Raw genomic sequence first — 17686 nt, 5'->3', positions numbered from 1 at the left:
TTATGAAAATTTAATATTTTGAAAATATTAATCGAGACGAATCCAATAACATCTTATATGATATTATTTATCTTTGTATATTAGTAGGAAAATATGATCAAAGTATGTCAAGTCAAAAGTGCAAATTGTCAAACAAGTCATTCGAGAGTATTAAGTTGGTTTTCTTTTTCAATAAAGAAAACACTTATTCAATTATTCAACTTTTCATTTTCTTTCCATCTCTATTTCTCTTATTTTGTCATCAATATGTCACATTTATTATATCGATCTATCTTTCTTTTTTGAGGCGTGGGTGAGTTGTATGGTTGTCTGTCAAATATTTTTCTATCTGTTTTATTATTGTTCAAATGGCTTTTTTAATTTGGTTTGCTTTTAGTATAGTTTTATAAAAGGTTATACTTTTCTTCTTTGATAAAAAAGTTTTACGTATAAAAGTATTTAATGAACCATTTAACAATTATATTTTAAACACCTCTGGTCAAAAAAGATCATTTGAAAAGTGCTATTTACCTTTTATAAGTGTCATAATTATTTTTCATCAAAAAAATGAGTGTCATAATTATTTGAATTTTTTAACAACCAAATCATTCAATTTAGAAAAATGCTAAACATCCCGACAATGTTTTATCCCGAAGCATCCCGAATGATGTATCAGTGTTCCTATCTATGCCACGTGTTTTCTCTTGTGCAAAACATCTCTTTTTTTTTTTTTTTCTTTTTCGGATTTTCATTTATCTTCATCCTCACTCTTTCTTCTTCTTCCCACTAAACATTCATTAGTAAACTATTCCTACAAAGCTCTGCTTTTTCGCATATGGGTAATCTTATTATCCATCACCTTGATTTGGCAACTTGATATCATAAAATGAAGTTTTACTCTTCAAAGAGAAGTGTAAATGTGATCCAGAATTGCAAAACCATATCAATAATAAGAATATGAGGTTGAACCTCCCAACAAACTCTACTGGCTGGCTGTTATATGAATAAATTTTCTTGTAATCAAAATCCATGTTGATTCACACAGTTTATTTGAGAATTCAGAGTGCATATGTTGCTGGTAGTGTGTTACTTATCTAGCGTGTTAAAATACATAGTAAAACGGCAATCGTGAAAATTCACGAGAAAAGCTTTCGTGAGAAATAGCACAGCTCTTCAATTTAATACTTGAATGATTTTTCTATATAGATCGAATTACACGGTTAAATCGTTCAATTGAGAACGTAATTCAGTTAAAGATTCAATAGTTTAACGAAAAACCTTTGTTACCTTGTCGAGTTGATTACGACAAAATCATTTTTTATACCAAAGGACAAAATCTTTTTTGAAAACTAGATGAAGGTATTTTTTTTCCACACGCCATCAATCAAGTGGACTAATTGTGTGTACTCTAGAATTTTAAATTTGCTCCATTTACTTTCTTCAACCTATAAAAAAGATAGACGCAAAGATATATTATGGGAGTATCGTATGTGTCTGTCACTCTTATAATTAAAGATAAATTCAACAAAATAAATGAAGCAAAACCAAAGTCATGCGCTATGTATACCACGAGGGACGAAACGTTGAAAGCTGCGTGTGAATGGAAATATGCCAAATCCATGCATGCATTCATAACCACAAACGTCACAACAAGCCAAAACATTTTTTCTAAAACATTTATTTCAGTCAAAATAAAAAAAGAAGTGTTCCCCAAGAAAGAGTTTTAAAAAGTTTTCTTGCATCCCACACACTTCATCCAAACAGCTGATATATATATATATATATATATATATATAATATATATAGACACACATACATACACACACACACACACAAAATAAATTTGTATATATCTCCACCACACTTCACCACCACCACCAACACCAACACCAACCACCATGCCTCACCGCATCCTCCTTGTACCATACCCTGTACAAGGTCACATAAACCCAGCCTTCGAATTCGCAAAACGACTCATCACTTTAGGTGCACATGTCACTATTTCCACCACCGTACACATGCACAACCGCATCACTAACAAACCTACCCTCCCTAACCTCTCCTACCACCCCTTCTCCGACGGCTACGACGACGGCTTTAAAGGCACAGGCAGCGATGCTTACTTAGAATACCACGCAGAGTTTCAACGCTGCGGCTCGGAGTTTGTCACAAATATCATACTCAAAAACTCAAAAGAAGGTACCCCTTTCACTTGCTTAGTTCACTCCCTTCTTCTTCAATGGGCTGCAGAAGCCGCACGTGAGTTTCACCTCCCGACGGCTTTGCTTTGGGTTCAACCAGCTACTGTGTTTGATATCTTATATTACTACTTTCATGGCTTCTCTGAATCAATCAAAAACCCTTCAAGTTCTATTGAATTACCAGGATTACCACTATTGTTTTCTTCACGTGATTTACCTTCGTTTCTATTAGCGTCTTGTCCAGATGCTTACTCTTTAATGACTTCATTCTTTGAGGAACAGTTCAACGAGCTTGATGTAGAAACAAACGTAATAAAAACAATACTTGTTAACTCCTTTGAAGCATTGGAACCAGAGGCATTCAAAGTCGTTGAAAAATTTAACATGATTTCCATTGGACCGTTGATTTCTTCAGAATTTTTGGACGAGAAAGATTCAATGGAGGATAATTCATATGGAGTTCAGACTCACATCTTTCAACCTTCTAATGATTGTGTTGAATGGTTGGACTCAAAACCAAAATCTTCTGTGGTTTATGTTTCATTTGGTAGTTACTTTGTTTTGTCTGAGAGACAAAGAGAGGAAATTGCACGTGCTTTGTTGGATTGTGGATTTCCATTCTTGTGGGTTCTTAGGGAGAAAGAAGGAGAGAATAATGAGGAAGGTTTGAAATATAGAGAGGAATTGGAAAAGAAGGGGAAGATAGTGAAATGGTGTTCTCAAATGGAGGTTCTTTCACATCCTTCATTGGGTTGTTTTTTGACACACTGTGGTTGGAATTCGACTTTAGAAAGCTTGGTAAAAGGGGTTCCTTTGGTGGCGTTTCCACAATGGACAGATCAGATGACTAATGCAAAGTTAATTGAAGATGTGTGGAAGATAGGGGTAAGAGTGGATGAAGAAGTGAATGAAGATGGAATTGTGAGAGGGGATGAAATTAGGAGATGTTTGGAGGTGGTGATGGGGAGTGGAGAGAAAGGAGAGGAATTGAGAAGGAATGCAAAGAAATGGAAGGAGTTAGCTAGAGAAGCAGTGAAGGAAGGTGGCTCTTCAGAAAAGAATCTGAGGAGTTTTTTGGATGGGGTTGCTAGATCATGAATCATGATGTAGATGTAATATATATGGGCAACATTAAATGTCAAATAAATGAGTAGATTTTTTCTAAAAATAGAATAGTTAATCATAAGGTAACTTTTAATACTTTTACTTTTTACTTTTAATTAAATAAAAATTAAAAGTATTCTTAAAAAAAATACTTTAATTTTTATTTAATTATATTAAGGTGTTTAATTTTAATTAATTTACACTACAAGACTTCTAACAAATAAAATTTCACATCAAATTTCTTTCATCTAAATGTCCTTAAATTCATCACTTACATTCATATTTCTTCCATTCCATAACCTCGAACGCGAGAACAAAAACATCCCCTTCATTCAAATTTCTTCTTCTTTATTCCTCCCTATTGATCAATTCTTGTTTCTTTTTCATTCTTCTTCCCATTTTGATTGTTCAATTTTGTCGTTCCAAACTGCCGTTGTTTCCAATTATAGTGAGAATTGTCGTTATTTCTAGAACCGCGTCAGGTATCGTGACTTGATTTTTCTTATTTAAGCAGCCAACCTAATAAAATCTGCTAACACGCATAGACATGTCTCACTATCAGCCAAAACCTTTAAATCCAAACAAAAAAACAAAAGCCTCATGACATAACCATTTCAGCAGCAACCGAAAAAAAATGCTAACAAACTCCCACAACATCACAACAGCAACACCTGCTAGCAGTCCTCAAAGTACAACGGATGACTTACTCAATTGTTATAATTAACTATCTCACAACCAAGAAAAATCAAATCAAAAAGAAAAATAAAGTCACCGTACCTGACGTGAATCTGAAAATAACGGCAATTCTCACGATATTCGGAATCAAACGAACGACGACGATTCTCACGAAAATTGAAAAATGCGGCAGTTTGGAACGACAAAATTGAACAATCAAAATGGGAAGAAGAATTTTTATGAATGTAACTGATAAATTTAAGGACATTCAGATGAAAGAAATTTGATGTGAAATTTTAATTGTTCTAAGTCAGTCATGTAGTGTAAATTAATTAAGATTGAACACCTAAATATAATTAAGGCAGGATTACATTAGGGGTCATTTTTCTTATTCGTTTGTAACACTTTAGTCCTTTATCTTTATTTTTTTTCCCGTTTAGGTCCTTTATCTCTCTTAAAAAAGCACGTATACATCTTTTTTCTCATTTTTTATTAAAAATACATAAAAAAATTTAAAAAAATATATTTTTATTAAAAATGAAAAAAAAATCCAGAAATATGATGAAGATGATCATCTTCATCTTCTTCCTCTGAATCTTCATCATCTTCTTTAAATCAACAAAAATTCTACCAAAATATATCTCCAAATATCGTGAATTAATGTTATATTCACCTCAAATCTTCTTTTAAACACAAAAATCAAAACCTTAATTTCACAAATGTTGCAAGACGGATGGTGGAGGCTTAGTCACCGGCGGAAGGGTTAGGCTTTACGAAAGTTAAGATTGTTTTGGAAAAAACAAAATTGATGTGCAAAGCTGCACTCAATTTTGAGGTTATTTTTATGCCGTGTTTGGATATTGAGTTAGAAAATAATAATAGTAATAATATACATTGTGACAATTTATATAACTAAATCTTTTTTTTGTGATGAAACTAAATCTATTTCTCTATAGGGTTTCGATTTTTGTGTTTAAAAGAAGATTTAAGGTGAACATAACGTTAATTCATGATATTTGGATATATATTGGTGTAGAATTTTTTTTGATTCAATGAAGATGATAAAGATTCAAAGGAAGACGATGAAGATGATGAACATCTTCATCATATTTCTGGATTTTTTTCATTTTTAATAAAAATATATTTTAAAAAATAAAATTATGTATTTTTTATTAAAAAAATGAGAAAAATGATGTATATGTGCTTTTATGAGAGATAAAAGACCTAAACGGAAAAAAATAAAGATAAAGGACCAAAGTGTTACAAATAAATATGATAAAAGGACCTTCTATAATTAAATAAAAATTAAAAGTATTAAAAGTTACCTTATAATTTTTTTTTAGAAAAAATTGGCTCATTTATTTGACATTTAATGTTGTCAATGTATATTATATTTTGATTGGTTGATATCATGAGTGGGTAAATACCTTCTAAGCAAGAGAGGGTAATCTAGAATAAACCGTATATGTACGGCTAAAAAGGCATAGTTAAGGTGGACCACAATTATACGCAAGTTAGATTTGTCAATGAGGCAAATATGTCTTAGGCATAATCATGCTTTTGTTTTTTGGCTTAATTGCACTTTTGCCCCCTATATTTTGCCAATTGTGCGATTTTGCATCCCATTGTTTCAAACGAGCGATTTTGCACCCTATATTTTGCCAATTGTGCGATTTTGCACCCCATTGTTTCAAACGAGCGATTTTGCACCCCATAGTTTTCCCCCTTTCTGATTTTGCACCCCAAAAAAATCATAAAAATATTCAGTTTTTTTCCAAAAAATTTAAAAAAATCGAAAAAAATTAGAAAAAAATCAGAAAATATAATCAGATTTTTTTTAAAATTCTGGAATTTAATTTTCAAAATACCAAAAAAAGTAAATTTTCAAAATTTTAAAAAAATCTGACCTTTTTTTAAATTGGTATCCAGATTTTTAAAAATTAAATTTTTTCCAGAATTTTTAAAAAAAATCTGACCTTTTTTTAAATTGGTATCCAGATTTTTAAAAATTAAATTTTTTTCCTAAAAAAAATCTGACATTTTTTTTAAAATTTTGAAAATTAAATTCCAGAATTTAAAAAAAAAATCTGATTATATTTTCTAATTTTTTAAATTTTTTTGGAAAAAAACTGAATATTTTTTTGATTTTTTGGGGTGCAAAATCAGAAAGGGGGAAAAGTGCAAAATCGCACAATTGGCAAAATATAGGGTGCAAAATCGCTCGTTTGAAACAGTGGGGTGCAAAATCGCACAATTGGCAAAATATAGGGGGCAAAATTGTAATTAAGCCTTTTTTTTAAAAAAAATGCTGACTACTGTTTTAGGGACCATTTGTTAAGAAAGTTAAAGAAAAAAATTTATTTTGGAATTGATGCATGTAACACATTGAAACATGAAAAATAACTTTTTCTACATAACTTAACGGTTATTTCTATTTTAGAATCCTTAACAAGTGTCCTAAAAGCACTTGTTAGTACGACTCTCGTTTTTTTTCTAAGAATTGTGTAGTCGGAATTTCACCATATTACCATGAATAAATGAAGAATCTCGGACTCATATATATTGTAAGGTTTATATTAAGTGAATTATGCTTACTAGACACAATTAGTGTTGTATTTTATGTTTCGTTATTAGTACACTCAATTAGTGTTATTATTTTAATTTGTAATGTGGTATTAATTGTTACTTTTTCATTAATCAATAAACTGTAAAAAAAAATCTATTTTTCATCAATACCCTTGCGTTTGTTTTCATTTGCCACTTCTGTAAAAAAAATAATAATGATAATTACTTGTAAGTTTAATTCACTGTTAATAATTATTTTATCTATAATACTATAAGTGTTTAAAATATGTGAATGATATGTTTAATAGGTAAAGCCATCGTAGAAAAACAAATAATTACATTGAAATAATAAAATTTAATAAATTTCTAGAATGGGTAAATAATTCTAAAACAATATCTAAATAGAAACATTTTTTAGGGAATATCTAAATAGGAACATGGATAGTAGTATGTCTATTTCAAATATTATATTTTACTTCGTATTTATGAATGTTTGAAACTAGCTTCCCGTAATATTTTCAAAACTGATAGTGTTATACAACTTACTTTTGATGATCGATAGGGGTATGAGTGATGTGATTCGGGCGAGATGATGTGGGCGTTGCAATTGTTGCTTTTGATTAGATTTCATAAGGGCTCAAGAATGCCATCATTGTGGGTGGAAAAATGGATCTAATATGTCAACAGACCAATTGACTATTACTTTTTCCACCCTATGTTATTATCGTGTGTCCTATTCTCCATTTACTCTACTATATAGGTTAAGTATTTAGCTCTACTCAGTTACTCCAAGCAATTCATGCATGTTACATGCATGCATGTGCAAATAAATATAAAAAATAAGCACACGATCGACAAGCTACAGTGAACCAAAAACAATAATGCAAATTACCCACTAAGACGAGTACATGTAATTCAACACATGTGAGCGCAAACACGCACGAGCACCAGTACATGTAATTCAACACACGCGAGCGAAAGCACGAACGCACGCGCACACATGCATGTATATACATATAACCGAGTTAACTTGTGACTCAAATGAGTCGGATTATATATAGATCAAGTTCAGCTCAATAAGTTAACAAGCTTAATTTTCAGCTCAAGTTCGGCTCATTTAATTGATGAACCAAATTAAACGAATCAATTATCGAGTCAAATTTCAAATTTTATTCAAGTAGACTTGGTTCATTACCACACCTGCATTCAATGAACTAATGTTGGACAAGAAATCTAGAGAAGTTCAAGAAGACGTGCATATCTCATCTCCCTAAGTTGCGGGCAAAATTAGGCAATGTTCATGTGTCATGCATACATGTTTGTAAGCTTAGAAACCACGTGTGGAGCATGTTTAATGGCAAAAGTGGTTGTTATTTATTATTAAGAGATATTTTATTTTATGTGTCGTTATCTTAATATATGGGTGAATTTGATTTGTTAAAAATAAATATTAGATAAAACAGTAAAAGACATAACAATACAATACAATACAAGACAAAGCATCATATCTCAAAATTTGTGCATATCCAACTTTATAATATTTTGAAATTTTTACGAGTTTTTAAAATTTTACCGTATCAACTTTATATATCAATTACAATCCAACATGACTAATTTTTTGTGTTTGCAGATATCTATATTGATATATAAAAATTAAGCTCCCTTGAATTTCCATAACTAAATCGTAATCTTCTTAATTTTGAGGGTTTAATGGTCGATTATAAATAAATTATTATTGATGTAGAAATTTAAAATTCTACTATTGTTATGTAAAAGTTTGCTTTTTCAAATATAAGCAAATAAAATCTGCAAGGAGTATTGTACAGATGTTTAACGGATAAAATCCTCAATGATGACGGTACAAATGTTTAAGGGAATTTTACATACAAAGGGAAAAAAAGTTTAATATAAAAATTAATTACATTAATATTGATCATTTTTATTTAATACATTTAAATATGACGCAATATTGTCAATGTAATTGTTTTTTATATAATTAACGCATGGGTATTCGCATGGGTCTTTTACTAGTTAGTTAACAAAGATGGAGTTCAAATACCTCTCTAAAAAAATAGGGAGTTCAAATAGCAATCCCTTTTTAAAGCTAGTTTTGTAGGAGCGCGAAAGGCTCAAACAAACACAAATTATTGAGGAAAAAAAATTGGATTTTTATCAGAAATCACGCCACAAAATTTTCCCGCCAACAAAAACCCTTGTTCCCGCCATCACACACACATATATAAACAGCGCGCCAATTTTCACACATTTCGAGACCAAAGCAGCAGAGCAGAGCAGAGCAGCCATGGACGTGATCCGAAATTCCCGCAAACGGAACGTCCGATCTCCGCCACCCGCCTCATCCACATTCACCCGCAGCAAAGCTCACCGTACCCGCTCCGGTCAGATCCGGTCCGGTTCAAGTTCCGTTTCAAGTTCCCGCAGCAAAAAGAATCAACCATACTCAGTTCCGGTTCAAGTTCCGTTTCAAGAGGAACCCTCTTCCGTTCCCGTTCCTGTTCCTTTTTGTGGAAACGATGTAACCAAAGGACTTTCAGATTCGGAATTCAAGAATCTAATTCATGATATTTGCAATGAATATTGTGAATCAGATTCCGAAGATGACGATCTTGTTAAGGATCCTTTCAAGAAAGCAAAACGTGATGATGCTAATCTACCTTGTGCTACCACCAAGGACCTCCGTGCGAGGCGAATTTATTCCCCACTTGCCGGCGCCGGCGATTCTGATCGGGAAGTAGCTGAATTAGGGTTTTATGCTCCGTCGGTTCTGGAAAATGGCAGTGTGAGGACGGAATCAGCTGAAATTTCTGAATTAGGGTTTGGATCGCCATCAATTGCTGAAAACGGCGATACACCTGTGGATGATGCGAGGATCAAATCTAATAAGATTCTCGACGAGCCTCTGAATTTTGATAGGGGAATCACCAAGCTGTCAGATGAAGATTTGGGCGAAGAATCATTACAAACGACACCACCTAATGATGTCATCTATGTAGGTTTAGAAGCTAGCTGCGATGTGAGGAATGTGGAAGAGGCAGACACACTTGTTGTCAAAGATATGTCTCCTGCTACTAATGTAGCTGAAAATTCAAGCGAGGGCCGGAAAAATAGCTCTGTTCAAAGGAGTAAATCTGTAAGGCCTTTCAATTTTTATTTTCATCATTGCATATGTGTTGGTTAATAATTTTTGTACAAATTACTTTTTTATATGAAATTTTGTTAGTTGATTGGATTCTTGATGCAGGTACTCAAACCGCGTTTACCTTTGAAATTGTTCAAAGCCCCAGGTTCATTCAATTACAAAAGGCTAATGGATGCTATGGGAGATAATTTCGGTAATTGTGTTATGCAGAAAGTCCTTTATTATTTAGTTGTTTGCATAGTGTAGATCATGATTTAGTTTTACATGTGCAACGGAGCTAATTGGCTATTGGATACTATTGTACGTGATTTTGGTAGTTGTTCTATGTAGAGGATCCTTTGTTATTTATTGATTGAATAGTGTAGAATGTAGATGATGAATTAGCTTGATATGTGCGATGGAACTAATTGGCATCGTAATTTTATAGGAATACCGAAATTGGGTCATTGTCATGAAGACAAGAAGGTTATGGGAGGTCAGGGATTGAAACTTCCTTTGACATCTGATAATCATGAAGGTTCTAAGCCTGAAACTAAGATTGATAGTTGCACCATGGGTGATACCAATGGGCCAGAACTGGCATCTTCACCAATGCAAGTAGATACTGAGAAAGTGAATGGCGAGTGTTTATCTGTGCCATCTGTGGATGATAAATGCTTGAGTGAATCAAAAGTGGATCTGGCTGCAGATTTTCTGGGTGCTAGAGATGTTGGTAATGCTTTCGACCACGGTGATGTTAAGCAAGATTCTTTCAACAGGAATAATCTTGACTGTGCTAAGGCTGCTGATCACAATGGCTGTGCCTTAGAGCAGCTTGGTGTTTTGAATGAAGATTGTATACCAATGACTCGTGATACTGAAATATGTGATGATATTGTGCTCAATGGAGACCAAATGCAGAGCATACCACAGAATGTCAAACCTATGGATCTGACCAGAAACACTCAAGAAAGCACTGTTGAAGCGTTATACCCCAAAGCCCATAAGAGAAATAATCCACTCAAGAGCAAACATGTAAGAATCTGTCATGTTTTTAAATATTTGTTTTCTGCCAGTTATGGGTTAGACATTTTGTTGCTGATCTTTACTAAATTATAGATATACTACCTAATACCTAATACAATGTCAATTTGGTTAAACCCTCAGCTGGGTTTTTTTTAGGGTTGTTGATATGTTTAAACTTCCACTATAGTGGCTGGTGAACTTGCTAACTTCTTCTGTGTTTAATTTTGACAATATATGCATATACATGGTTTTGTATTTGTTGGCAATTATATATCATGTAACCTGGGATGTCTTTGCAGGTTCATAAACCATATTTGCACGGGAAGCTGATCAAAACCCCTGGTTCAGTCAACTATAGGAGGTTGCTTCCATATTTTAAGAATCTTCCCAAAGATGACTATGGTAACCACCACGTTTTCAACCACTTATGCAATGCAATATTAATTATATATATATATATATATATATATATATATATATATATATATAATATTATGGACACTGAAAGTGCTTGCTGATTTTACAGGTACATCTGGTGATCAGGCCCATCACAAAAATGAAGAGGCGGATTTATATGCAAAGGAGTTCCAACTTCCTTTGCCATCTCAAAGTGAAGAAGCTTCTATTAGCAGACAAATGACTGTCAGTGGCTCTATCCATGACAAAGTTGACTTGAATACTTTGGAAAACAACATCTCAGTCAATCCTGCTAATATGTCATCTCATGGCTACCAGCCAAAATTGCCATCTTTCCAAGACTCCTCCGAATTGCCAATACAATTTGACGCAAAAGAAATGGCACATGAGTGCTTATCTGCACCCTCTGTTGAGGCTAACTCTGAGAAAACTGTCATCAGTTCTAAAGATGAATGCTTGAGTGAATCAGCGACTGATCCTTGTTCCGTAATGGTGTGTGATAAGATTGTCACAAATGGTGGGTCACCACCCAAAGAACAAAATTTGCTTAATGTCAATAATGATATCTCCAACCTTTCATTTGAGCATCATTCAAGCAATGAGAAAGGATTCACTGAAAGAAAGCAGTTTGTGAGTCTGGAGAAGCATGAATCTGTTAGCAGATGTCCTCCTGAAGCTCAGAGTCTAAATCAATTGGATCCTAATATGTTAGATGCTGAAGAGAATGAAACAAGCAGCCATGCAATTTGCAAAAATGACGATGTTGTGGTTTTATGTCACGTCACCATCTCAAATGAAGAATCTAGTTCACAATCAGAGAAGATTATTTCTGAAAAACCTGCGTTACCAGACACTGCAACACATGGTGGTGGCAAAGAAAAAAGTCTTCTGAATGGCCTAGTTAATGGTTCAAAGATGCCTTCAAAAGGAAGCAATAACAAAAAGGCTAGTTTTGCTGGTGAGATGAAAAATGGTTTGGAATCCAATACTACACCGGTGAGAACCATAATCTTTTGTGTATATATCTCCAAAAGACCTGCATACTTTTAAGATTTACCCCTCTCTTTCTCATTGATTATAATGATACGTTTTTCTTTTATGTTGATTTTTTTCTTTCTTGAAAATATATTTGATCAAGTAATTTTGAACAGGTTCTAAATCGCTGCCCACGGGTTAAGTTTTTAAAACATGCTGGGTCTTTGAACTACAAAAGATTGCTTCCGATTTTGTTGGAAAATGAGAAGTCTAATTCCTGTAAGTATTGGTTTTTATTCTATTGGAAGATATCACTCAATTTTATAATTTTATTTTTCATTTTTTTGATTGGCACCGTTTTTTAAAACTAAACTTATACTACTTTTAGGTGCTTCGAATAATGATCATCGCCCCAAACTCCAGAAGCTTTTGGATCACACACCACTTCTGCCAATTTCAGATTCAAACTTGCAAGTAACTCCTGGAAGTGATTCAAATGATTGTGATCCTATGGGTGATAGTACAGGAAATTCTGGTGCTCAGCAAGAAACAGAGTTGCAAGCTTGTGACTTAAATAGTGATAGTTTAAGCCCAAGATCTCAACTACAAGATAAACAGATTGTGTCAAATAGACCCTACTATCTCGAGAACTCCTTTGTTTCACCAATTTCTGTTCATAGAGATTTACCAGTCACACCTTTAGGTCCTATAGCTGATCAAGTTGTCACTAGAGAAGAAGTGGGCACACCTGCCTTGTCCAACAGGGAGAAATCACCTGAAACACCTGGATGTTGTCGGAGCTTGTCCGAAATGAAAGTCACAGATCAACTTGATGCCCTTGGCGTTAGTTCCCGAAAAGGAATTTTGAGAAAAAACCCAAGAGGATGCAGAGGGCTTTGCACATGTTTGAACTGTGTTTCTTTTCGCCTTCATGCAGAAAGAGCATTTGAATTTTCTAGAAATCAGCTGCTAGATGCCGAAGAGGTTGCCCAAGACCTTATGAAGGAAGTATCCCATCTCAGAAACATGTTGTTAGAAAGATGTACTGATAATGTCAACGACACTCCTCTTTTGGATGGAAGTCAGGTGAGTGCCACATGATGTTGATATGACTATTACACTAACATTCGTTTTCCTTTCTTTTCTGATCATTTTATCATTCTTCACGATAATAACTGAAATGGCTACATTTCTTTTTATCTGCTAGCAATGCATCTTATTATGCAAAGCTTGTGATGGCTCTCAGTTTAATAATTATCTCATCCGATAAGTTTGGTTATTTAAATACTCGTCTCCTTGCAATTCCTTTCACTATTATTTCATTTCACAAATTGTCTATTTTTCTCTCTTATGATAAAAAAATAAATGAGCTAGATCTTATCAAATATTGTGAAAAATTATCAAGAGAGATTGATATAAATTTATTTTCTCAGGTGTAATATTAACACTAGAGCTTTCATTTCCGACAAGTTTATAATATTTTGCTTATAACCATTTAGAAATAAAACCTCAAGTAAATTCTGGCCCTATAGTGTCCCCCCTATGGTGAGAAATTCCAAGTAACTTTGCCATTTTTTTTAGTGCATTTGACCTTATGAGATAGCTTCATTTGACTGTTTTTCTACTGTTCATAAGATTTTCTAGACTTAGTCTAGTTCATCACCCGTGTAACTTAATAAATTCAGCCATTATCAACGTCTTTATATGCAAAATAGTGATAATGTAGCATAAAAATAAGAGGAAAATACTAATCAAACTAAGTCATTTTTTTATTTGAATATTTTCAGGTGAAAGAAGCCTGCAGGAAAGCATCTGAAACAGAACAACTTGCAAAGGATCGACTTAGCCAGATGAATGATGATCTTAACATACATTGCAGAACACCTGTATGTGCATACCTTATTCCCAAAATTTGTTCCTCCAAATAAACAATTTGTTTATTTTAGCTTGTTTTGTGCAGAGTCTGCAGCGACCAAGTGTTAAGTTTTCAGATCGTGTTGAGGAAAAGGTCATTCGACCAAACAGATTAAAAAATGGTTAATTGCACCTTACATTATCTATCATCCGAACAGAAATTGTTTCTAGGAGTGGAACACATCAGGCTAGTGTTTTAAAACCAAATACCTGGAAGTAGTTGCCTGGTACTTTCTAGCAGTAGGAGGAAAAATAGATGGAGAGAAGAACCTTATAGAAATTTGTTTTTTTAGACCCACTTTTCGTTTTATGTTTGCTGTATATACTCTTTTTACGGAGTTGTGAATACTCCCTAGTATTTATTTTTCACTATTCAAGAAAATTTGACTTGTTTTTCTTGCTGGTTGAGTGGTTGTCAACGTGTGGCCATTTTTTTCTGGTACATTTTTTTTTTACGTGGGTATAAGATTAAATTTAGGAACTAAAATTGAGGATATATTTGTCAATTATAAATTTTAGGAACAAGGTATCGTATGGTTACAGTTTTAAATAGAGTAGATACCCTTTTTTGTTTTTGAGGAATGCCCAATTTAGCTTTATTGAAATTTCGAAATAGCCTATCACTTTTCAAAACATTAATAAAGTAAATGCACACAATTCCAACGGCGAAACAAAATTAAACTGTGAAAACAAACTTATTTAAGTTTTGGAGTGGAGTTGATGAAGTGACTAATTTTTTTGTAAAAAAAAAAGTTTTGGACTTGATAAAGTGACTGGTTTTATGGTGCAAAAGTGAAACAATTTGTTTTTATTATTGGATTAATAAATCTCACAATTGGATCAAATGTGATACAGTGGAGGACAATATAAACAAGTGCATAGTTTCAGAGTCTGAATTGTGAATTTGCTCATTTTAAATACTAACTTGAACATTCATCAACATTAGCTCTTAGGCACCGTAAAAGAAACATTTGCTCACGGTCCACAGCTATGTTGGATCAAAGATTTTACTACATTATTGTGGTCCTTTTCATCTCTGTGGTAAGTTGCCTAAAGTTATCCACATTTATTAAAAAATAAAGTTGGCTAAATGGCTAAATCCTCAAAAAGGTTGACTTAGAGGCAATCTCCGCACGGTTTATTACATCAATTTTACTTTAATCTCTTTACCATATCTCTCCTATTTTATTACTTTATGACTTTCAGTGTTGCCCATAGGCCATATTATCATAGATGAAACTCAAATGACGTTGAATTGGATCTCAAGAAAAAATTGACCAGATACCCTCGAGAGACATATAGTTAATCAGAAGGTTATGCAGATTGTAGACCAAAACTCATCATAAGAGTGCACTTAAATCACACAGTACATCACTTAATTTCGAAATTGGATGTTGAAGAGTGCACTTACACCAAAAGGTAAAAATAATGTCCATAAACTCTTGAAAATGGTCTTAAATTGCTGGACTAATGCAAAAAGTGTAAGAGAAATGTAGATAGCTTTGGCTGCAAGAAAAGAAATTAAATCAAATTTGATCTTATTTTTTTACAACAAATCAAATCGGTTCAGATCTTTTTTTTTTTTTGAAGGAAGGAAATCGGTTCAGATCTTATATATATATATATATATATATATATATATATATATATATATATATATATATATATATATATATATATAGTTCGAATCTCTCGCTGAATTTTAGCCTGAACCCACCCAACTCGGCCCATGGTCAACCCTGTCTCCCTCTATAAATAAAATACTAGGGTTTCACTTGACCAAAATTTTCAGCGCTTATTCCTTTGGATTGCTTCCGTGACTATTGTAAGCGGTTGGTGAAATCAGCTCTCTCTCACTCAGTCCGTCCAAATCGTAAGTTCAGTTGAACTGTTTGTCTCTCATAGTAGCTTTCATATATGATTTATAAATTTTGTGTTGTTTTTAGTTTTGTGTTGTTTTTCGTTGGTGTTCTTGAAATTCCTTGCCGCTAAAACTGCGTGTTTCTAAAATTGTTGCGACTAGTTCATGATATATGCTTGCTTTTTATTTTATTTTAATTTTAATAATATATGCTTGCTTGATTGATCGATAATTGAAAGTGAAACAATCATATTATCCAAAGTTCAAAGTAGAATTTGCTTGACATCCAATATGTATGGACATGTACTTCTTGAATTTTATCTAAACCCGTACCCGGTTCCGGGCAAGAAATGTGTTAATTTGTTCAAATTTTACCAATTTTGAACTGGTACAACATTGAAGTTGGAAAAAATGACAAGGAGAATTAAAATCACAACCATAACATAAGAGTATGACACAGGAACATCAAAATTGGAGAGAAAAAACCATTATTTTCCGTTCCCGCCAAGAAATATGTTAGTTTGTTCAAATTTAAAAGAAGATCAAATGAGTTAGTTTTTTTAAGTTAAAGGTGCAAGTTACAAGACCAAAGATATTTAACCATCACAAATACATGCTTTACTACATAGTTATACCAATGTGGTAGTATAGGTTTGTTTGGAGTTTGCTGCTAGATAGAAAAATCAAAGTAAAAAAGATCATATCGATCCGGCTATAAGCAGACTGCACATAAAAAAAATTAGTTAAGACAGCACAAGCTGATTTACTGACATCTTGAGGCACCAAGAAATTGTAAGGTCTGCCAAATGGATTGGATTCGTTCTTCCCCCCACTAAGCTTCAGAAACTTGTGAATCCGGCTTCCAGAATAAATATTTGCTTTTAAATCAAACACTGAAATATTGTACATAATGTCAAATAACAATCCTTTTCTACATAAAATGATTATGAACATAATGTCAAAGAATATTTGACAAATTATCAGGTATGGTATGGTTGGTTCAACAATTGATGAACTTCTAATGTAAGATAATCTACCAAATATTCTTTGACATTATGCTCATAATTATTTTTATATAGAAAAATATTGTTCTTTGGCATTAGGTACAATATCTCGGAAGCTATGAATTCACAAGTTTCTTGAGCTTAATGGGGGAGAAAGAATCCAACCCATTTGGCAAACCTTACAATTTCTTGGTGCCTCAAGATGTTAGTAAATCATGTTGTGGCTGTCTTAATTATAGCTCATATGATTTTATTTTTTTTTACTTTGATTTTCTCTCTCTAGCAACAAACTCCAAACAAACCTATGCTACCCCATTGGGATACAACTATGTACATGTTCTGCTCTGGACAATTTGTGATGGTTAAATATCTTTGATCTTGTAACATGCACCTTTTATGTAAAAAAAAAAAAAAACTAACTCATTTTACCTTATTTTAAATTTGAACAAACTAACATATTTCTTGCCGGGAACGAAAGATTTGGCTTTGGATTGCCCATTTTTCATTCCAGGGTTTCTCTGAATGTTGCTTTTTAGATGATCCCTCTAAAAGAGGAGTATTAGAACAATTTGATTTTTTTTCTTCTAGTTACTTCGTTCCCGAGAGAATCTTAAATAATGGTTTTTTCTCTCCAATTTTGATGTTCCAATGTCATATTCTTATGTTATGGTTGTGATTTTAATTTTTCCTTGTCGTTTTTCCCAACTTCAATGTTGTGTACATCAAATATGTATAGACTTGTTGTGTATCCAATCATGCCACTTTCACTATATTCTTATAAGGGTTTTTCTAACCTGTGCAATGTTGCACAGCTTAAGAAGCAATT

At 33.1% G+C, this 17686-nt stretch overlaps 1 protein-coding gene and 1 pseudogene across 3 annotated transcripts; both read left to right on the top strand.

Annotated features, from left to right (window-relative positions):
* The first annotated feature begins 1462 nt into the window (after positions 1-1462).
* LOC146933213 (phloretin 4'-O-glucosyltransferase pseudogene) lies at positions 1463-3348 on the top strand (annotated as a pseudogene). The gene has a single exon (XR_015007398.1). The product of XR_015007398.1 is annotated as a phloretin 4'-O-glucosyltransferase pseudogene (transcript).
* A 5445-nt stretch (positions 3349-8793) lies between these two features.
* LOC146933212 (uncharacterized) lies at positions 8794-14377 on the top strand. Of its 2 annotated transcripts, none has more exons than XM_085704957.1 (9): positions 8794-9675; positions 9787-9877; positions 10112-10698; positions 10989-11091; positions 11216-12102; positions 12258-12360; positions 12470-13167; positions 13869-13967; positions 14042-14377. In XM_085704957.1, the coding sequence occupies exons 1-9, from the start codon at positions 8827-8829 to the stop codon at positions 14120-14122; spliced, it is 3498 nt and encodes a 1165-aa protein (XP_085561083.1). In that variant the 5' UTR covers positions 8794-8826; the 3' UTR covers positions 14123-14377. The 2 variants fall into 2 exon arrangements, with proteins under 2 accessions (XP_085561083.1, XP_085561082.1); XM_085704956.1 differs by having other exon boundaries at positions 9766-9877.
* Positions 14378-17686: the final 3309 nt, after the last annotated feature.

The sequence above is a fragment of the Medicago sativa genome, chromosome 4, assembly GCF_051527215.1.
Source record: "Medicago sativa cultivar Bolivia chromosome 4, Bolivia_mono, whole genome shotgun sequence".
Taxonomy (NCBI): Eukaryota; Viridiplantae; Streptophyta; class Magnoliopsida; order Fabales; family Fabaceae; genus Medicago; species Medicago sativa.
Note: the sequence above shows the minus strand (reverse complement) of the source record. Positions and strands in the feature narration are given on the sequence as shown.

What these genes read in the sequence shown, in the direction of transcription:
- LOC146933212 (XM_085704956.1), top strand. Translation starts at nt 8,827, where the DNA reads ATGGACGTGATCCGAAATTCCCGCAAACGGAACGTCCGATCTCCGCCA. An exon ending in ATCCACTCAAGAGCAAACAT is followed by an intron (nt 10,699 to 10,988) that starts GTAAGAATCTGT and finishes ATGTCTTTGCAG; the next exon opens with GTTCATAAACCATATTTGCA. An exon ending in TGGAATCCAATACTACACCG is followed by an intron (nt 12,103 to 12,257) that starts GTGAGAACCATA and finishes AATTTTGAACAG; the next exon opens with GTTCTAAATCGCTGCCCACG.